General features: G+C 39.7%; 1 protein-coding gene across 5 annotated transcripts in view; it reads right to left on the reverse strand.

Annotated features, from left to right (window-relative positions):
• Nucleotides 1-23,505, reverse strand: part of EML4 (EMAP like 4) — a 167,087-nt gene that overhangs the window by 19,732 nt on the left and 123,850 nt on the right. For all 5 annotated transcript variants that reach the window (XM_088477286.1, XM_088477285.1, XM_088477289.1 and 2 more), the window contains 7 exons: nucleotides 16,280-16,403; nucleotides 15,717-15,866; nucleotides 14,668-14,737; nucleotides 13,458-13,568; nucleotides 10,009-10,104; nucleotides 6,141-6,275; nucleotides 873-1,008 (listed from right to left, as the gene is read on the reverse strand). In XM_088477286.1, coding sequence (XP_088333412.1) covers nucleotides 873-1,008; nucleotides 6,141-6,275; nucleotides 10,009-10,104; nucleotides 13,458-13,568; nucleotides 14,668-14,737; nucleotides 15,717-15,866; nucleotides 16,280-16,403 — 822 coding nt within the window. The remainder of the gene's footprint in view (nucleotides 1-872; nucleotides 1,009-6,140; nucleotides 6,276-10,008; nucleotides 10,105-13,457; nucleotides 13,569-14,667; nucleotides 14,738-15,716; nucleotides 15,867-16,279; nucleotides 16,404-23,505) is intronic.

The following is a 23,505-nucleotide window of genomic DNA, read 5'->3' on the forward strand; positions in this document are numbered from 1 at the left end:
CTACAGCTACTGCCTTCAATTACAATATATGTACCATAAAACTTCATCATCTACGGTTAACTCTTGCTTCTCCTCGCAGTATTTCCTTATGAGGAAGTTACATGAATACATTAACTTCCTTTGATCGCCATGACCCAATTATGTACTTGTCCCAGCAACAGAGCTGTAATAGAACTTACTAACCTCCAGCTAAGGAACACCTCCTCCCAGTTTACAGTAAACATCATCCAGGTTCATATGTTGAACTTGTATTTAAAATATGGATGGTTTGACAAGCACGTGCACACCCATCCATACGCCTCTAATGATCAATGACTGATAAGGGATGCCCCATGAACGTGCTAGCCAATTTCCCCAAAAGCAGCAGTTCTACTTACGTACTAGGACACTGAACTAATCTTCTATTACGTTCCATCAGGTGCAGTTCCCCTGAGCATTTCCATGAGAACCATTTAAGCGTGTGCCAGGCATATTAATGAAATTAAGAGCAGAGAAAACACCTAATGACTCAGTGCTATTATGGCTACAAATAATTGCTTGAGCTTTCAGAACAATTATTGAGACATTTAGCTGAATGCCAAGCATAGATTTAGAGGCAATTAAAATGTTAGGAGTGGTGTAGAGGAACGCTTGAAACAATCCAAATAACCTTTCCATCGCCACACCCGTACGCTAGTACTGTTCACCATTCTGGAACTCTGAAGTGCGATTTTCATTACCTTCGCCACCCCAGTTGCAACATCTTGTGAACCCACCCGCAGAAGCAGCATTACTCATATAGAAGCACAGGTGTGATATTATATTGCTGGCCAAGTCTATCCATGTTAAGTCACTGGGATTACCCATGCAGACACCTGTGTGATTAGACCTACCTTTCACTCCTTTACCAGCTGTAGATTCTACAGGAGTTTTACTCCATATTAACATGACTCCACCGGAATCTCCAGCAAGGACATCTCCATTTGCTAGAAAGGCTAAACATTGCACAAACTTTGGTTTTTCATATTTCTGCAAACAAACAAAAGAAAATGGTGCTTTAAATATACAACGGATTTTGGCTGTGAAAACCGCAAATTGTCATAGGTTAATACATAAAGTCAGGGCTGTGGAGTCAATACACCAAACCTTCGACTCAAGACTCCTTCATGAAAATGTATATTAAAGCATATTGTAAGCAACAAATTTACTGTATTAAAATGGTAGCACAAGGTATTGTCTTCACCAGCACATAAATCATCACTTAGATTAGGGGTGGGCAATAAGCGGCCCCCCAGCTGCTGTAAACCTACACATCCCAGCATGCCCTGCCAGTTTTACTATTTGGCCATGCTAGAACTGCTGCAAGGCATTCTGGGATGAGTAGTGCAATAACAGCTGGAGGGCATACTTTTGCCCATCCCTGACTTAGATTGAACACAAAAATGCACAATATAAAGTAAAGGTATGAAACTTTATATAAAACTCTAAATGCAGTGTAAAAAATAGAGCTGACCAATATGTGCACACAGCATTTATATGAATTTGCACGCCTTGCTTGCAGTACTACATTGTTTGTTCAAAAAGTGCAATTTGCACCAACTCAGAGCCATCATTAGTATTCATCCCCTCTACAAATATCAACACACCTGTGCATGCGTTAATGCAATCGCTGATATTATATAATGATTTTAGTTTGAAGCAATAGTCTGTACATTTCTACAGACTACAACGCCGCCCAAAATTGGCTCCGACTCACCAGCCCTGCATAAAACCAATGAACAGCACAATGGGCAATGGGCAGAACAGACGGTGTAATGGTTAGCGTTACTGCCTGAGGTCGTGGGTTCGATTCCCACCACGGCCCTAACTGTGTGGAGTTTGTATATTCTCCCTGTGCTTGCGTGGGTTTCCGCCGGGTACTCCGGTTTCCCCCCACACTCCAAATATATACTGGTAGGTTCACTGGCTCCAAAACATAAAATTAATCCTAGTGTGTGTGTGCGTGTAGGGAATATACAGTGTAAGCTCCACTGGGGCAGGGACTGATGTGAATGGCCAAATATTCTCTGTAAAGCGCTGTGGAATATGTGTGCGCTATATAAATAACTGGTAATAATTAATGAACGTTTGTACTTTATTGGAAGTGTGTTGCATACATCCTGGGGTACGGCATAAACCAATACAGCCAAGAAAACCGCTGGAGGGATGTGATATTCTATTCGAGTGGAATTATCTCCTATAGATTCACTCTCAATAGAAAAGTGGTAGATATTTTTAAATGAGTGCACTAGAAAATTGTGTCTTTTCTCATAAGGAAGACAGATGTTGCCTTTAATTTTCTAAACGCTACTGCAAAAATGTCAACTAGAAACTAACTGGAAGATATCAATTTGTCTAGTGCATGAGAGCTTTCATAAATATCCACACAAGTGTGACTTGACTAAGTATGGGACAATATGAACATTACAGCCACAGCACAATGTTACAATCTATCTTGCACTATGGGCCTGATTCAGAGCCGCTCGTAAGCGGACGCTCGTTCACTCCGAGCGATGTTTGCCCAACTGCGCATGCGTATGGATCGTAATACGCATGCGCGAACCAGTCAGTGCGGCCGAAAATCGTTTGTTCGCTAAATAGCGAATGCCTGCTAATATGAGTGACAGGAGGAGGCGTATGTGGGTGGTAACAGGGGAAGGTGCTTGAAAACGGGGAGTGGAGATCCGAACGCAGGCGTGCTTAAAGGTCAAAACGGGCGTTTTATGGGTGTGCGTAATTAATACAGCAGCGTCATTGTCCACGTCACTGGGTTATTTTATAGTCAGAACTGCTCGCAAGATTGCGGTAGGAAAAACCAACCACAAGAATAGCGAGCAGTTCATACGCTGGTCGATGTACTCGATTAATCTAATAAATAGCGGACATGACGTAGGATGCGAGTGGCCAGGGGGCGTAGTTATCCAAAAAACGACCGCAAGTTTTGTTCGCTCGTTCAGACATTGAGGAGTCAACAGACCGCAAAGAGCGAACGGTTCATTTGAATAGCCACCCCCTTTTCCTGAACGACTGTCCGCAAATTGCGTCCGGCTCTGAATCAGGCCCTATGTCCGTAAGTCGTTGCCCTATGTAAACGTAAGTTTTATAGGTTTTAAAAACCCAGTGGATACAGGGCCACTATAAGTGGGATTACCTTGAAGTACATGATTTTGCAGCAGCTGATCTATTAGAAATAACTTTCATTCACTATCTCTCAATTATCTAAATGTCTGTTCTGCGATTTACAAAAATGAACAGGCAACAATTTGACATGCAGAATTCCTGTTACACCAATACCAGGGCTACAGACGTGTCCTCCGCCATCTATCCTCCATACGCCACACAGCGTGACATGCCTGGTGCGAGTGAGCCACCAGGTCCCATGCAACTCTGCTAGCGTTTGGCGTCTTTCTTTGCCAAAAATGCATCTGAGCTGCAATGCGATTAGCACGTACCAGGAGACTGTTGATTAATCTGATATGTGACATTTTATATCTGTGTGCCACAGAGTCGGGACTCGGCGTGGAAAAAATCCATGGATGCTGCATTGTGGCACTTCATATGCGGAATCAGAGACTTCATCGCATACAGGTTGGTAACAGACTATATAGAAGGTTTTTTCAGAGCACACAGATCCTCTATTCAAAATATATCAGCTTCATCTGTCGGTGAGTACATTCAGTAGGTAGTTTTTATAGTGTGGAACTGAAATAATAAATAGGAGACCTCATAGTGTAACACCAGATGATGTATAAAATGCAGAGTCCATACCGCTCAGTTTTCTTAGCTGTCTTTTCATTCTTATAACAAGTGTTGCATATTAAGTTAATCAGCACAGTCTCCTGGTGCATCCTAATCACATCACATTGTGACAAATGCATTTTCGTCAAAAATAGATGCAAAAAAAAATACCTGGCACTAGCCTAGAGGGGGGCTGTTTGGCACACTTGTGTGAGGACGCATCTGTATATTACCGCTAAAGCTATAATCACAGAAATAAATAAATAGTAAAAAAAAAAAGACGACAAGCAACAAAATAAGACGACTGGCAATAAATAAGGAAACACAAACAATCATGCTATACAGCCACGGCCAAAAGTTTTGAGAATGACACAAGTATCGGTAAGTTTGCTGCTTCAGTGTTTTTAGACCTTTTTGTCAGATGTTACTATGGCATACTGAAGTAAAATTACAAGCATTTCATAAGTGTCAAAGGCTTTTATTGACAATTACATTAAGTTTATGCATAGTCAATATTTGCAGTGTTGACCCTTCTTTTTCAAGACCTTTGCAATTCGCCCTCGAATCCTGTCAATCAAATTCTGGGCCACATACTGACTGATGGCCGTCCATTCTTGCCTAATCTACGCTTGGAGTTTGTCAAAATGTGTGGGTTTTTGTTTGTACACCCGCCTCTTGAGGATTGACCACAAGTTCTCAATGGGATTAAGGTCTGGGGAGTTTCCTGGCCATGGACCCAATATGTCAATGTTTTGTTCCCTCGAGCCACTTCGTTATCACTTCTGCCTTATGGCAAGGTGCTCCATCATGCTGGAAAATGTATTGTTAGTCACCAAACTGTTCTTGGATGGTTGGGAGAAGTTGCTCTTGGAGGATGTTTTGGTACCATTCTTTATTCATGGCTGTGCTCTTAGGCAAAATTGTGAGTGAGCCCACTTCCTTGGCTGAGAAGCAACCCCACACATGAATGGTCTCAGGATGCTTTACTGTTGGCATGACACAGGACAAAGAATTTTGGAGGATGGCCTGGTGTCAAGAAGGACAGAAAAGCCGCCACATATCTCCAGGAAAAAACATAAGGGACAGACTGATATTCTGCAAAAGGTACAGGGATTGGACTGCTGAGGACTGGGGTAAAGTTATTTTCTCTGATTAATCCCCTTCCAGATGGTTAGGGGCATCTGGAAAAACACTTGTCCGGAGAAGGAAAGGTGAACGCTACAATCAGTCCCAAGCCTAGTCAAAGTTCAATTAGTTTGTTCTCATATTTAAGTGGTAATGATCAAATTGAGCTTACACTAGGCTTGCAATGCAAAAGATATATAAACAGTGTATTAACAGTGTATTCACAGTTTGTAATACCTAAATGGTGCAAAAATGTATACCTTAACCACAAAAACTAATAAAATACCACAAAATTCCTTTACAATGTGTGTCAATGTTATCTACATATTTGGTTTCAGCCTTCCTCCATAATTGCTATTTTCGCTATCACTCATTTTATTATGGGTAAAGTAAAATTGCGCCCCCAAGAAAGGACAAACTGTGGCAAAGTTAAATTTGCCACATTGGTTTATTTTGCTTAATACACTTAATTTTAAAAAGCAGATTGGCTGGGGGAACAGTCACCGGGGAAAAAGAAGCCTAATTTTATCTAGCCATTTTGCTGCTCTGGTCTGTTTAAGTTAAAGGACAAATAGAAACTACTATTAGAGCTGTATGAAATAAAACTAGCTCATTAAGATGCCAAAAGACCCATGCTGAGGCTGCTCTGCATGGGAACACTTAGCCATTTCTGAAACACTTACCCCTCTCCCATTGCCAGAGCAACTCTCAAGCCCCTCACAGGGGAGATACCTAAAAAATGTGGGTGCTCAGATGCCTCAGTGCGTTCTTGCGTGGAGAGAAGAGTGACTGCATGAGCAGAAGGCCAAAGCACAGAATACGAGAACATAAAATGTGTTTCCTCCAGTAGAACTGACCTTTGAGCAGGTACAGTATAGTGGGATGAGCATTTCAGGGCTGTCAGACACAGAGGCCCTGCAGTTATGCTACATGGGAGGAATGGGTTATTGCTGCTTGTTTGTGGCTCTGGTTGAAGTTCTTCTACAAATGAGCTATGAAGTCCACTTAAGGAGAAGATGGTTAGCTATACCTTCAGCCAATTTAATGATTCAGTAATGAATCAAAATAAAAATCTCTCAATACATCTCCTGCTACTAGCATATATTAAATGACAAAAGAGACAACCAAAAGAGGAACCTAACTAAAACAAGCATTTATGAATCATATTATATCTGATGCAAAAGTTTGCTTGAAAACAAAAATTTCTTACCGTTTCAATAGATCTGCTCACAATTAAACATGGCATATAGAACACGTACCCCAAATATTCCCTGTTTCCTTGCCAGGGAGTTACCGCTCCAGGTCCAGAAAAAGATGTGTGATTTTCCGCAGGTGACTATTGTGTTGGCGTCAGTCGGATGGAATTCTACAGCCAAGACCACCTCATTCGTAGTCTGCCAAGAAGAGAACAAGAACATTGCTTATACAAAAACAAGAGCTGAAACCTGCAAGCACAGGAAACACATCAAGCAATATGGTAGTTCATAGGGGATCCATCATTCTTTTTAAAACGAAAATAAATGCAACATTAAGAGATGGTAAAAACAGTAGAAAACTGGTCCTTTGCCCTGACCTCAAAGACACTATACCAGCGGTGGGCAACCTGTGGCTCTTGAGCCACATGCGGCTCTTCCATTGTCCTGATGCGGCTCCCCTGGCTGACAATGACTGCTGGAGTGACACTTGAGGAGCTAGATTGTATTATGTGAATCTGTTTTTTTTTTTTTATTTCAATGTATTTTTTGTGGATGTGGCTTTTTCAGTGTATTTTATGTTGATCTGGTTTTTTCAATGTTTTTATATTGTTCAGGCTTTTTCTACGTTACCTGTGCGCATGAGTTTTTACATGCTCTAACAAAAATCATACCAGGGGAGTGGCCACACCCCTTTTTGCATGTGCGCCTTTGGTACACGCATGATCTCGGCTTTTTAACATACCTACAGATATTTTTGGGCTCTTTGACTGACTGGTTGGCCACCCCTGCTCTATACTGTATGTTTTTAGATCTGCTACCAGCAAGACAAAACCAACACAGCTGTAGTCGCTGAAGTGAGACTGAGACATAAAAACATGCACTGTTGGGGCGAGTATCTCCACAATAGATTATTGATTACTGTTTTTGTATCTATTGACAGAATTTTCATATTTTGGCCTCTATTCACCACCACAATGGCTTTGAAATGAAACAAACAAGATGTGCTTTAACTGCAGACTTTCAGATTTAATTTGAGGGTAATTACATCCAAATCAGGTGAACGGTGTAGGAATTACAACGGTTTCTATATGTGCCAACCACTTTTTAAGGGGCCAAAAGTAATGGGACTATCAACTCAAAAGCTATTTCATGGACAGGTGTGGGCTATTCCCTCATTATTTCATTATCAATTAAGCAGGTAAAAGGTCTGGAGTTGATTCTAGGTGTGACATTTGCATTTGGAATCAGTTGCTGTCAACTCTCAATATGAGATCCAAAGAGCTGTCACTATCAGTGAAGCAAGCCATCATTAGGCTGAAAAATCAAAACAAACCCATCAGAGAGATAGCAAAAACATTAGGTGTGGCCAAATCAACTGTTTGGAACATTCTTAAAAAGAAAGAACGCACTGGAGAGCTCAGCAACACCAAAAGACCCGGAAGACCACGGAAAACAACTGTGGTGGATGACAGAAGAATTATTTCCCTGGTGAACAAAAACCCCTTCACAACAGTTGGCCAAATCAAGAACACTGTCCAGGAGGTAGGTGTATATGTATCAAAGTCAACAATCAAGAGAAGACTTCACAAGAGTGAATATAGAGGGTTCACCACAAGATGTAAACCATTGGCGAGCCACAAAAATAGGAAGACCAGATTAGAGTTTGCCAAACAACATCTAAAAAAGCCATTACAGTTCTGGAACAACATCCTATGAACAGATGAGACAAAGATCAACTTGTACCAGAGTGATGGGAAGAGAAGAAGAGTATGGAAAAGGAAAGGAACTGCTCATGATCCAAAACATACCACCTCATCAGTGAAGCATGGTGATGGTAGTGTCATGGCTTGGGCATATATGGCTGCCAATGGAATTGGTTCCCTTGTATTTATTGATGATGTGACTGCTGACAAAAGCAGAAGAATGAATTCTGAAGTGTTTCGGGCAATATTCGTTTTTTTAAGGCTAAAAAGTGGAATGTAATGCAATAGTCAATCCCCTGACCTGAATCCAATTGAGCATGCATTTCACTTGATGACGACAAAACTGAAGGGAAAATGCCCCAAGAACAAGCAGGAACTGAAGACATTTGCAGTAGAGGCCTGGCAGAGCATCACCAGGGATGAAACCCAACGTCTGGTGATGTCTATGCGTTCCAGACTTCAGGCTGTAATTGCCTGCAAAGGATTTGCAACAAAGTATTAAAAAGTGAAAGTTAGATTTAGGATTGTTTAGTTTGTCCCATTACTTTTGGCCCCTTAAAAAGTGGGAGGCACATATAGAAACCGTTGTAATTCCTACACCGTTCATCTGATTTGGATGTGATTACCCTCAAATTAAATCTGAAAGTCTGCAGTTAAAGCACATCTTGTTTGTTTCATTTCAAAGCCATTGTGGTGGTGAATAGAGGCCAAAATATGAAAATTCTGTCAATGTCCCAATATTTATGCACCTGACTATTTCCTCTACCAGCCTCCATCCTGCCAATCAAATACTTCTGTCTTTCTGATATCAGAAGATCATTCTTAATCTGATGGAACACTGAGTAGCAGCAATACCAATTCCCTGCTACAGGTATGTGCAAACTGCTATGTTAACTAAAGGGATGTTTTGTTACTCTCGGTACCAATCCAGCCGCTTGTTATAAACCATGACCAGTGAGTACCCATCAGATGTTTGTGTCATAATGGTAGTAATAAAACTGGAGGACTATTAAGTTGAAGATAAAGGAGAATGGATCTAATAATAAATAACACAGAGAATTCTCACTGTGGGATTACAGGGATTTACTCTTACAGATGCATGAGTGCCAAGCATTTATCACCCAGTGTTCACTAAACACCATCTAACATCGCGGCACGCATTATTTACTGGTGCCACTTTTATATAGGGTCATAGATTGATGCACAGACCTGCTCTGTACACATGACAGACGGTCTACTCTTTAAAAGGGATCCAGTGAATGGAGGTAATAAGAAGCTTTGATTCTCCTCTATCTGCACTTGAAAATAACATTACAGGGATTCTTAAAAAAAATAAAATAAAAAAACAAACAAACTGAATGACCAAGAAAAGGGCACCAGCAAGTTCCACTTCCAGATATGTCCTCATACACCTAGCCTCAATACGTTATACGTCGCCAGACTGAGCGGCTCCAAGAGATGTAGCGTAGTGTCTTTAATTTTGCGTCTTCTTCACATCCTAGATACATCTAAGCACCAAAGTGTACTACAGACACTGATGCGACTTTAGCCGCACAAGAATTAGTTTTAAGCACATACAAGTCGCAGATAAAGCACAACTAAACTTGGCGTGAGAAAAAAATAAAAAACCACGTGTCCACTGCGTTGCTTTACAGATTCACACGCATTCACACACAGAAGTACAAATGTCGCACATCATTCAGTGCAATCTAGCAAAGTATTTTTGTTGCTTCCAGTTTTATGTGTGCGAATAAGTTGCACATTTAGAGCGAAAAAGACACCCGGCGCGGCCAAGTCGCCAGGGACCTGGCACACAGAGAGGGGCCGTTTGGAGCAACTGAGGCCACAATGTATGAAGACACATTTGTATTTGCAATTATTTATATACTAGTAAAATAGGTCCAGCATATGCCAAGTCACTTCAGTGCGTCCACGTTAACTACTTACCGGTCTTCCTGTCATCTCCTGCAGGATGGCTGTCCCATTTCTGTTAGTGGGAGCTCTCACTGCATATGTCAGAGACATGACAGCCATCCTGCTTTAATATATAGGATACATATATAATAAATATTATATATATATATATATAATTTATATACAGTATGGTTAAGCAATGTCTGAGAAAGTATCAAGCCAGATCTTTTATCTTATTTTCCTTAAATGCAGATATTGCAAACTTAATTTTGAACATGCATAGAATTCCCTACTTATTTTACAGTAACTATTACCTTTATTTCCGCTACTTTTGACTTCTTTTGCCAGTCCCACACCGTTAGCATATGTTCATTGGAGTCATCAATTACTGCCAAGTGTACTCCTGAGTCCTGTAACACAGAATCATCATACATTACCATTAAAGGAAGAGTGTCATTATACATGTATCACAAAGAATGACATTGCTCTAAGCCGTGACTATTCAAAGCAGGTTAAAATTGGATTTTTGTACTTACCGATAAATCCTTTTCTCTGAATCCATCTGGAGGACACTGAACCATGGGGTTGCTTGAGGGTCCAAAGGAGCTGGCACTTAATGAGACTAGTATAACTTTAAGGGAGTAGCTCCTCCCCTCTGCAATCCACGGTCTTCAGTGCAACTTCAAAAGTAGGCCTAAACCAAGGGTTAACCACCTAGTGTAACTTACAGATCAACCAGAACCCACTCACGAACAAAGAACTGAGCGTAAGGGTGGGAACTCAGTACCCCCCAGATGGATTCAGAGAAAAGGCTTTAACGGTAAGTAGAAAAAAACAATTTTCTCTTTCATCCGATCTGGGGGACAAGGGCCGAGGGGACGTTCAAAAGCTGCCCCTAGGGAAGGGTACGCTCAGAAAAACCTGAGCGGAAGACTTTACGACTGAAACTAGCATTATTAGATGCGAACACCGGAAAATCAAGAAAAGTGGTGAACAGAGGACGAAGCCGTCCCCGGCAGTGCAGCTTCCACGGAAAAGCCACAGCTCACAGAGAGGAAGCATAATAGAATCAAAAACAGCTCGTTAGAGTTCTGCCTGGAGCCACACGGCAAGGAATGCATGGCTACTAGACACAAAAAGGACTTACCTACAGTGGAAGAAACAAGCAGAAACTCACAGACATGATAATAAAGAGACAGTGTCCTGGGTTGATGACTAGGCTGCTGTATACCAGCCCTGCACAGGTGTGATCCCACTGCTGATCAAGACGGGGCCTAGACTTGCTCTGTTTCCAACCCAAGCCAGGTAACCTGTCATACCGAACCTGGTGCTTCTGAGCTCAACCAGAGCCGCCAAGCTTGATGCTGAAGTGGGTGCTCGATCAGCACAGCACAATGGGGGCCAGAACACAGACTGTTAAGACTGCAACAGTCTGAGCCTGCCACCTTACTGGGAGCACTGACAGCCCAGTGTCAGGCCACCCCAAAAATATGAGTTAACAGTCTGGCAGAAGAAGCCCCAAAAAAATAAAATGGAGACAATTTGAAGAAGCCGGAATGCAATGGATTTGTAAACTGCCAACTAAATGGCAAGTCCAGAACAGCCTGATCAAGTTCGGATTACCGCCTCAAGGACATAGAAAAAAAAATACAAGGAAACTGACATTAAGCAGACACCTGCGGAGTCTAAACCAAGTCAGTAAACACGATCAGACAGGCGCTTAGAATAAGCGCCTTGAGAAAAAACTAATGTAAAAAACAGCCCAGCTTCCATTGGCACCTAAACACTGAAAACCATAGACTGCAGAGGGGAGGAGCTACTCCATTAAAGTTATACTAGTCTAACTGCCAGCTCCTTCGGACCCTCAAGCAACCCCACATGGTCCCCGAGATCAGATTAAAGAGAAAGTAACTTTATATTGACATTACTTGAAGATAGGCACACACTTCAGAAGAAAAAAATGATACAATTTTTAGGAAATGCAGAACCTAATAGACAGATATAATGTCAGTTAGTAGATATATTACAACAAGTTCATAAAACTACATGTCACCTAAAAGGAAAAATTATAGGTCAAGATTATGGGCCTGATTCAGACCTGCTCGTTAAGATGCATACTCTCGCTGCTGCGGATGGTATGCCATGTGTATACATTGTGCACATGCATCGCAGTGCGCATGTGCATACCTTAGCGAAAGTTCACAATGCATTCGCTCGCTGCACATACACAGCCCAGCAGAGTGAGTGACAGGGGAAGCCATTTGTAGGTGGCAACAGGGGCTGGCCATTAAAAACGGGGTAGTGGAGGTGCAAACGCAGGCGTGCCTGAGCATCTCAACGGCGTTTTAGAGGTGTGTATAATTATAAGATAGCATCATAGTACACGTCACCTGGCTTGTTTTTACACTGAAGTGCTTGCGACAGGGTATGGTCAACCTCAAGCGCTGCGATAGCATCCGATGTACTGATGGTTGCATACACTTCCTGGACATGACGTGCACAAGTGGGCATCTTAAAACAGGCTGGTGGGTGTCTGCATACACTATCTGATCGCTCTCTAAGAAATACTGGGCGCGCTAATGCATTGCTGTGCGATAGGTCTACTCTAAGGGAGGGTGGGGAATTCAATTAGCCCCGATAACTTAACGGGGGTTAAAAATGGAGTTAGCCTGGGGCTTTATTGCCCGAGGCTATTCAGTTAGGCTCCTTTTATTTTACCAGATTTCCTTTGTTAATGCCTGTTAAATAGTATCACAAAAATGGAACATATCAAAATGTACAAAATGGCTCCTAGAGTGCTTTTTCAGGAATAAAATTGACTAATTTGTACAAAGAGCATATGTATTACCAATAAAAATACAGACAAGCTCTTCATGTACACAGTATTTTCAGTCATCATTGGTTCCATGCTTTCAGTCCTAGAAAGTTAAATTGGATGTAGGTCTTCCTATAGTCCCCATCTTAGCAGGAACAGCCTTGACAGTCTGCCCCCACAGAGGCATTGTATACAAGGGAGTGATTGGGCATATGTGGCCTGCATAGGTGGGCTGGCAGCATGATGTGTGCAACTAATGTCCACTGTATTAAGAGATCTTTGCTGACCTGTAAACAAAGAATGTAAAACGTAATACTCATGGGTGTAATTTAAAGTCACAGAAAATCGAATGTCATTTCTGGTGTGTGGAAACTTTGTATGCAAGAGTTATGGCGACGGACCATCCAATATTAAATCAAGAAATCACCAATTGAAATATTTATAACTTGGCGTCAATTTAGAACAGGCGTCAACACACAGAATCTGTGAAAAGTTCACAGATTCATGCGTTAACAGAGTCGTGGCACCTGTTAACCACTTAATTATCGGGGATTAATCGGGGATTTCTTCTCGCTGTCTGTGCAGTGGTGAAAAAAAATCCCCGATAAGTGCTGCCAGCTGCCTCACTTCGGGGATAATTGAATAACCCCGAGGAATCAATTAGCTCGTGGTCAATTACCACGGCCTGAATTCAATATCAACCCTAAACATGTCAAAATATATGCTAATGCAGATAAACTCTTTCCCACAATCGGGGTATCGCTTGGTATTTAAATAATGAAATATAAATACATACAGTACATCTATACATTTCTATATCCATCTATCTACATTTCTATACCTACATTTCTATCTATCCATCTACATACACACACACACACCATCATGACATAACTGATACTACAGTAAACTGGAAAAATAGTGGAAAAAAGTTTGCATATGTATTACCGCTTTTGAGAAATCAAGGCATCCTACACCGCGCTCGAAGGTCCCGAGGCCAATAACTTGCAAAGTGGACAGACTAACGGAGTCCCAGACTCTTACATGAGGCGGTAAAGGCTGCAGAATTAAAAAAATATATATATTAAATAGCGAATAGAGATAAAAACAGTAATCAAAATAGACGGTCACTGGCTGTTATAAAGTTGATTGTGAAAGATGCATAGTGTAGGCTGATCTAGTTTTCACAGTAATTTATACACTTATTTGATGGAAATTCATGATGTCAGAACGAAAGGCGTCTAGATTTTACAACTACTAATAAGGATATACTGAATACCACTCAAATTATTGTATAGTAAATGTTATCGATTCTGTCTAATCCAGTGGTACCCAAACTTTCTTGAATCACGGCGCCCTTGAGTATCAGCATATATTTAATAGCACTCGTAGGTCAACACTTTCTATAAAATTACATAATTTCTGTTTACAGGTGATGCTTCGGGTCAGTTATATGGTGGTGAACAGGGTACCGCTTCTGTCTGTCACCTTTATGATAGGCAAAACCATTATTGGTCACTGCCAATCACACTGTCCATAAATAAGTTGGACCTCCAACCTGTGACACCTCTTGTGGCAGAGAGTTTGGGAAGCACTAGTTGAAACTGGATGAGTACCCGTCCCAGGCCATCAAAATTTCTGCTTTTCAGGTGAATGAAACGCAAGTTTTGCTAGTCATTTGTTAATTCGTCATTAATGTACTAGCTTGAAGTGTAATCAAAGTTTATTCCAATTGGCAGAAAATCAGATATTTGACCAATCAATTACAAGTGGGGGTGAACAGATTCCCTGTAACTCATTGCAACAGATTCAAGACCTGTATATCCAGGCAAACCTCCAAAATTGAGAGTAGGTTCATACCAAAGGTCCAGAAAAGTGTTTCTACAGGTCCATTTGTTTTGCCATTACGAGTGTTACAACACATTTATTGGTGTTTAATGTGCACTCTGAATGTAAAAATTAATGGTCATAGTATGAGGCCTGACTGACATTTTTAAGCTTGCCACTTCTTAACTTTAATAAGGCAAATTCAAAAGGTATAAGCACCATTATAAAACGAATAAAGTAGTGCAATTAAATAAAAGGCAATCTAGGAATTTACGACTATAAATGTTCACACAGTGCAATTTACTAAACTCTCCGGAGAACAGTACTTAACCCTTCCATCTTTGTCCACTCCTGCTATCTGTCCTGTTGCGATTCTGATTTTGTCTGGATGGACGGCAATACTACAGAAGAAAAATGGAACATATCAAAATGTACAAAATGGCTACTAGAGAGCTTTTTCAGGAATAAAAATGACTAATCTGTACATATAAAGAGCATACGTAATACAAATACAGACAAATGTTCTTAATGTACAGCACAGGATTTTCAGTCATCATTGGTTCAATGCTTTCAGTCCTAGAAACTTCCTAAAGTCCACCTTCTTAGCAGAAACAGCCCAGACAGTCAGCCCCCAGATAGGCATGGTATACAAGAGAATGAATTGGTATATGTGGCCTGCATAAGTGCACTGGCAGCATAATGTGTGCAACTATTGTCCACAGTGATTACAGGTTAGCAAAGATCTCTTCATGAAAGATGCATAAGGTAAAACTCGTCGGTGTAATTTCAAGTCACAGGTTATCAACGTGATTTCTGGTGTGTGGAAACTATGCAGGAGTTGTGGCGATGGACCATCCAATTTTAAAATCATAAATCGCCAACTGAAATATTTATATCTTGGGGTAAGGTGGGATTCAACCCTATACAACCAGCAGCTTCAAGAAAACTTAATCAGTGAGACAGTATCTTGGGATGGTGGAAGATTTCATTCTTAGAGTTGGGAGAACCATTTTCATAACCCAGGTACTCTCATGTCACCAAAAGAAGAATTAAAAATTAAGCAAGCTGTATAAATATTGTTAACTCTTATTAAATACTAACGAGAATGTGTCGCCAGCATCATTAGTACCCTATGAATACGGAAATGAGATTTATAGAAAGTGTGTTAGTGGAGAATAACACTAATAAGATTGATGGAAAAAAAGTACCCATTATATTCCTACAGATGTTTTTCTGCGTTGCTTTTAAAACAGAACAAATGAAATGGCATACATTTAAAAAAAAAAAAAAAAAAAAAAAGTCATTCCTATATTGTATGTACACATATAGGTTTGCTTGCATGTACTTGTGTGTCAAACTAAAAAGCATTATTGTCCTTACCATTTAACGCAGTCCGTATGGCCCAGGTAGTGCCGCTGAGTTCTTTCTTCATAATTGAACAGTACTACAACAGATGCTATGAAATATACAATTTCTCCAGTAGGGAGAAGGTAAACATTAGCTCGACAGTCTCTCCCACGGTATCCATATCTTTAGGGCAGTCCATTAAGGTGAACATACATGCAAAATTTATGTACACCAATGTGGGTGGAGAACCCTCACCACAACTTTTTTTCATCCCCAGGACTAATTTTATCTAGAACTCTATTCTACCAGGTTATAATTCAGAGCACATGTTCTATTGCAATATGGTCTTGAAAATAAAAAAAAGTAAATGGACGGCATACTCTCCAACTAATGTGGGACTGCTTTGATAACTATCTGTATACAAAATGGGGAGGATGGGGATGAAATAAGAATTTTATTAGACTTATTTGGGAATGTTGTTGAGAGCAGTGATATAGCTATATCTTAAAAATACACTAGACAGTAAGAAAACACATAGAATGTGTGTTTTTAGAATACTGACTAGTGGGTAGAAAAGTGCAGAATATGAAGGATACACCCACTCCAGTTTTAATTTCTCTGGTGGCAGTTCTGTTCTTATGTCTTCATAGCTTTCAACATCAGAAGGAATGAACATTGTGATTGGTCGACCTCTCATAAACATCTTTATGTATTCTCCTTCTGTGAAAACAAAACAGACCATTTCCTGTGAGTGAAACTGCATTGTCCTAGATACAACACAACATCCAGCTGCACTGTACTATACATGTACCCATCTCCTACGCATGGAAAAAGCAGCTACTCTCTGGGATCAACCAATGGCCATTAAAATCCATGTCAATGCCTCTTGTATATAAATAATTAAATATAAAAAAAAACAGTCCCAAAAAAATTTAAATACATTGTATTTATGGTCACTGTAAAAAATTTATCTTTTTAGATCAGAGAATCACTGGATGGGTGAATGGAATTGCACTTAGGACATTAGAAGGTTCCACGACTTAAAAAAAAATTCTGCAGATTCCATGGTTAACATTCCTCTTCAGGAGTAACCCCCCTAGTGGCATCAGTATGTAACCAGTCCATGAATAGTATCTGGTGAGCCATATTTTGCCTCAAATTAATGGTTTTCCTGAATATAAGTCACTATTCCTAGGGTATTAGGAGGAAAAGACCAATGGCAGCCATATAAAACATCTACTGGGGTAGTTTGTTACACAATAATGGTTTTAAATATTACTACTGTAAATAATGCATTAAACAGATTCATGCAAAACTATTAATGGAGTTTATTGGAAAAAATTGGATTACAGCATCACCTGATTATGTCACATCGGCAGCTCTACTGACTATGATTAATACAGATAAAGGCTAGGCAAAAGAGTTTTACAGATAGCTTTACTGGTTAAATAATGTGGATTAAAATACTTTACCCCAATCCTAGAACACCTAGTAAAATGGGCTACATGCACAACACGCACACAACACTACCATAATCTATAGCTAAATAAGGCTATGATGGAAAAAATTTGATTGTCCTATATTTTGAGAATAGAGAATTCTATATTTTATTTAAAATTAAGTCTTTTTTTCTGCTGTCTGAAGTTACAAAATGTCATATGCAGGTGTCAAATAAAGTTTTAAATCATCAATGGCAACCTGGGGTACCATAGGGGGGCGCATAACTATTTTGATCTGGTAAGGGCCATCCCATTCCATCATGCTATGGGCAGATTAGGTTCCATCTGTACTTCCAGAAAAAAATAATTTGTACCTTACAGGTTCTAAAAGAGCTGCAAAATACCCATTCCCAATTTTAATTGAAAATTCTAATAAGAAAAGAAAATCGAGATTAAAAGTTCATCATCCTTATAAAAGACTAGAACAATGTGTCTATTGAGGCTTGGGGGCTGTTTATAGATGCTGTGATCCTGAAAGGACACTACGAGATCATATCTATTTTCATTAAATATTCATAAATGGCAGGGAACACACATTTTCCGCATTACCAGACATGCAGACCAGTAAATTAATGTTTTATGAAAACATTGGAATAATGATAGGGATAATATAGTGGACGTAAAGCAATACATATGGCTTATGCTAACTGTGCTATATTCTATAGCGGAGAAATGTTGACTAATATTTGAGAATATGAATAATGGGTAGCGTTCAAATACAAGCAAGTGCAACTGTACACATTACACACTAAAGCTGGAGCAGCATTACACTTGCCCTGCCTAGCATCCTGGACACAATATATTATTGTACCCTATAACAGTATTCACATACTGTATACAAAATTACAAAGCTAAAAATCAGGATGTGTAACTCAATGATATTGAAATAGGGAAAGAACAAGCGGCACATAGTTCCAGAGACAAAGCTTCATGTTGCATATTTTTTAAAATTTCTATTTATTAGCCACTTAACCATGCCTCCTTAAGGCAGCTTGGAAATGGAAGGATAAAGAATTCTGTGTACTTTCTCAGTGTACAGTCCAGAACTTGGCTGAATGACATGAGACGTCCACAGCAGAGGCTGCTGGGCTCAGAGGCAGTTTCCCCTGGAAGCTAGAGGAAGCACTGGTTATAATAACTAAACCTCTCTGCGCAAAGGTAAATGTCAGTAATGTAATAAAACTATGTAAAATGATTTAGTGCATTATAAATGCAACCAATTAGGGCTTTTACACACACACAAAAAAAAGTCTAAAATCGTATACAGTAAAAACTGGGCCAAGACGTATTTAAAAAAAAAAAAAAAAAAAATTCATGATTTACAAAGATGCTGTCATTTTTTTTATAGATAAACTGAAGCCTTCTGGCATGGCAACAAAAATAAAGTTTTTTTTAAATTTAATAGCATAAGCTGGCATAGGCAGCCTTCTGTTTAAACGTTCATGGAATAAAAACATTATCAAATATAAAAAATAAAATGCACAAAAGAAAATTTCTAATAAACGTCTCCCCATAGGAAGCAGAGAAAATAATTAGAAGTGTCTTTTATGGGTTATATATTTTAGTATAGTAGTTGTGCCAGACGTGATCAGACTTGCAAAAGTTTATATAATAACTGCTAGATGCGATCTGTGCAATATATTTTAAAACATGGTAAATAATTGACTTCTACAGTATATAGTTGAGAATATGAATAATTAAAACTCAATGCATTGCTTTTTGAAGACACAAACTACACACAAATTTGCTTTTATTTTAATAGCATGATTTATGCTGTAGCACTATACAATCAGATTTATTCAGGCACACGAGTCTGCTCCAGTGGAGCTTACAATCTAGTTTCTCTACCAGAAGCATACAGTGCCATTCTGGTCCAAAGTCAATTAAGCTACCTATGACCTTTCCATTTAAACATGGAAAGAACATACAAAAGCTCCAGAGTTTAACCATAAATGTGGAATCCAACAAGGACTAATTATACAAGCCCTAGTATCTACAAGGTGTAGGTCTACTAAATCTACCCTGCATACAGTATATCTACAGTCATAGTAATGGAGGAGGGAGTTTTAAAGTTGAAATCTAAACATTTTCTTGGAACTAATAACTTGTTATTGCATATATGCAACACCAGTCATGGAACCAATTGGACAGAACTATATCGGACCAATACATTTATCATATAGCTGCAATGGTCACCTTTTATAGCATCATGTTGTTTCCTGGACAGCAATAGGCCAAATTTACAGAAGTGTTACCTTTAAAATGTAGCTAGTGGCTAGTTCCTGATAGATATTCTTAGTAATTTCAAGGTTAGTTTATTCAATCAACTCTGAATACTACGGTTCTACAGCTACTGAAAATAATCCGGTTTGCTGGCAAAACTTAGTGACTGGTAAAAGTTGCATGACACAACTTTAACAGGCATTCAATAATTTTTTTTTAGGCTACTTTAGAAGCTTTTGAATGTTACATTTCACTGGCTGGAATAAGATGACAGCCAAAATAAGGTGTGACCGTAGCATTGGGGCATGCACACATGAGTGGGTTTAGGAGCCTTTTGCTCTGTGCAACAAATTAAATGCACACATGAACGCACCACCTTTCATCATTGTCCAGAACCTACTCGGATGAAACTAGTGTCTAGCGTTTCTAAGGACCCATTAACAAGTGTAATGTGGGTGCGGTCTTTACAGAGATCAATGATCCCTATTTTGATGTGTGTTCATGTTAAGCTTACTGGGTGTTGGAATACTGGAACGTTAAGCGCAACAAAGAATACAAATCCTTAAATTGAGGCCCTTATTCTCATATATCACAATCACCTGCTGACAGTTCTAGCCACGTATCAATTACCAGGGCACAAACTGCATTAGTACTTACAAATTAGCTTTCATCAATGTGTTAATATAGGGTGCATACCCCGAGTATTTATGAGCTAACCATTTTTGAAGCGAATATAGAATTTTCAGAATTTCGCAAAACTTTTTAGGTTCTCATCAGTTTTAAAGATTTCAAACTTGTATTGACTGGGAAAGTAGCATATTGCATCTAACCACTCACAGGTGTGTTTACAATATAAAAATGACACCATCTGGAACTACCATATTAAAATAGATTTTATGTATGATTTTTTTAAACAAAAAGGGAAATTGTACTTTTTACAATGGAACATGAAAGTCATATTTGTGGTAAAATTAAAAAAAAAAAAAATTCACCAACGCTTTGTTCTGTTCAAGCTAAGTGATTTAACAAACTGACACGTTGCAGAAACAAAAAGGTATGACTGTCAGTTCCAACAACTGACTGCTGCATTCTATTCACATCCTTGCTAAAACAAAGAGGACTTTAATGCCTACAGTTAAACTATTTATAAATGAAAAATGAAGGCAAGTTACATTGTCAAATGTTACCATCACTTTCCACTGCAGATCTATTATAATAAATATCGTTTAATTTACAGACAGCTCCAATCTTCCAAAATATTTAGAAACATCCCCTACTGGCATCTGATACAGGACTAAAAGCTGATACGGTTTATCAGTTAAACTCCTCTGAAATCTCTCCCAACTATATAAATAAATATCAGGGGGAGTTATGTTTTAAAAGGAAATGCTAGACATGTCTAGATTATTTTATTTGAATTTTAACAATGAGCAAGGCATATAAATATGCCAATACTACTGAGTAAGTTATACACTCTAAAAAGTAGAGCTGTGTGGGTCAGATTCTCAGAGAACCGACAACAACCAAATTTAGGGGCCCCGAGTCAGAGTTTGGGAATCACTTGGGGGTACCGAATCGAACAGAGTACAGTTTCGGATCTTGGATTTAAAAAAAACTAACTCTGGTTCTGGCTTGCATACTAACAGGTCAAAATTACATTATTTTAGCGGTTTTAGATTTATTTTAATTTGGGTAAAAAAAAAAGATCCAAAACACGAGGATGAATCCAGATTCAAAACACGGGATCGGCACATATCTCTACTACAAAGCGAACATTCATTACTAACATACTAGTGATTTCCTAAATACATTATACATAAATGAAATACAAAAACAAAGTCAAATACACTTGGGAGTAAAAAGCATTCAGTACTGTAGGTGCACTAAGGCGTTAATGAAAAACCTTATTGATTACACTAGGATTATACAAAGCACAATAAAATATATATTATACATACATAAATATTTAACAACCTATGGTATTTTGGTGGTGCTCACACAAGCCAGGTGCTAAATTTCTGCTTCAGCAAAGGCGACTACAGATGTGTCCTCATACACTATTGCTGCCGTCGCGCCAAACACCCATTTTTGGTGTGCCAGGTCCCCTGCAACTCTGCTTGCCTGAGTGTCTTTTTTACCCGAATTTGCTTCTTAGTAGCAGCACGAAGCGACAATACCGCTTCACGAGACTGCACTGATTAATGTGATATGCGACACCTGTATATCTGAGACTGTTGCACACAGATACACAAGTGCTACATATCAAATCCATCAGTGCAGTCTCCTGAAGCAGTTTTGTAGCAAATTCAGGCAAAAAAGTTGGGAAAAAGCTCAACACAAGCAGAATTACACAGGACTCAGCTCACTCGTACGGCATGGCGTATTGAGGCTAGGTGTAGGAGGACACATTTGTATATCATAGTTGCTGAGCTATTAATTTGCGCTTTAAGATGATATGTCAGTTTCCAGATAAAGGCAATCTCACAAGTATGACGTAAAATTAATCTAGCTGCCCCACTGTTGCCACTACTCCAGGATAGTCTGCAATATCTCTGTGCACTTTAGGCAAATGCCTCATGGTCATCTGTTTCTAGGAAACTTCTGTCTTGCATGAATCCATCTCCTCTGTAAAAATTGGGCATTTGCCTAGAGTGTGCAAAGATATTTCTTTACTGTGGCGCAGGGAGAAGGGACAGAGGGCCTAATTCAGAGATGGACGGTTTTGCAGAGCAGCACACAAGAGGATGTGCAATTCCGTCCATCTCTGATGCAAATGCAGAAGGAGATGTCAGACACCTCCTTGCTGCATTGGCGATCCCAGCACTGTCATCGATGTTGCAAGCTGGGATCACCAACGCAATGGTTGCTCCTTTGGGCAGGCCATGGGTACTGAAGCTTACTTCATCCCGACGGGTGCTGGTCACGTAAGAGGCCAGAAATCTACATCCGCCGATGCAGACCCTGGGCTCGTCACTCCCAAATGGCGGCGACATGCCCCCGTTTCCGGGAACGGTGACCAGCCATGCCCCTGCTCCGCCCCCAAATGTCGTAGCATGTCAATCATGCTAGGGCTTAGGGACGGGTGGGGGTATTGCCTGCGAGCATAGTCGCAGGACCCTTTCCGCATGTGCGCAGCAGGGGTCCTGCTCAGGCGCAGCACCGGAAACATCGGAGATGTAAGTTCGTCATCAGATGAAAGTACTTCTCTGAATCAGGCCCAGAGTTCTTTTGTATGTCATACATAGTGCACAAAACCCAATGCACAACTGCCTTCATTTAGATAATGAAATGTCTTCTTCAAGCAGAGTCCTGACCTGTGTGTGGCAATGGAAGTCCACATTTTAGAAGGTTTGACTTAGAATGCTTGGTAGCTGGAAGCCAATTATAGTGGTGTAAAATGTTACAATGGAAACCATTTAACATGCATACAAATGTCATGCACAGATTATACAAAGATAAAGACAGATTTCATGCTAAAGCAGAATTTGCAGGAAGATAGTAAAGCAGATTTTGAATCAATTTGAGGCGCATATTATTGCACACTAATCAACATTTGTTCATTTTCTGTCAAAGGGAGCCAGCAGAAAGCTAGAGCAGTAAGAGCTTATGAAAAGATATTATGTGTACTACAAACTAATTGTGATGCCGATTTACTGTAAAAACCCAGTAAGCCACACATACAGTAAGTAACATGCAAAATAATCTCTATCAAATCAGATATATGGATTTAAAAGATAATTACATGCAATCTTGCCCAGCAATTTAAAAAATATATATTTACGCACTAAATGCTGAAGGGCTCTTTAAAACTATGCATCATCCAGTTTACAAGCAGTGCTAATAGGACACCAATGCCATGTGTCTGTTGCCTGCAAACTGCATAAAAAGCTATAGATCATTGATCCCTAATACAGCACGCCTCGCCTGTCCCCAATACAGCACACATTACGGAACATCGGCCACAGAGACTCCTGGTGTGGCTTTGGACTTGGAGGTATATTAATGCAGGTATATAGAAGTGTTAGTGTAGCTCATAGCAACCAATCAGATTCTACTTATTTATCTAGCACTTTCAGGAAGATCATAGCTAGAATCTGATT

Source organism: Taudactylus pleione, unplaced genomic scaffold, assembly GCF_031769625.1.
Source record: "Taudactylus pleione unplaced genomic scaffold, aTauple2 ptg000201l, whole genome shotgun sequence".
Taxonomy (NCBI): domain Eukaryota; kingdom Metazoa; phylum Chordata; class Amphibia; order Anura; family Myobatrachidae; genus Taudactylus; species Taudactylus pleione.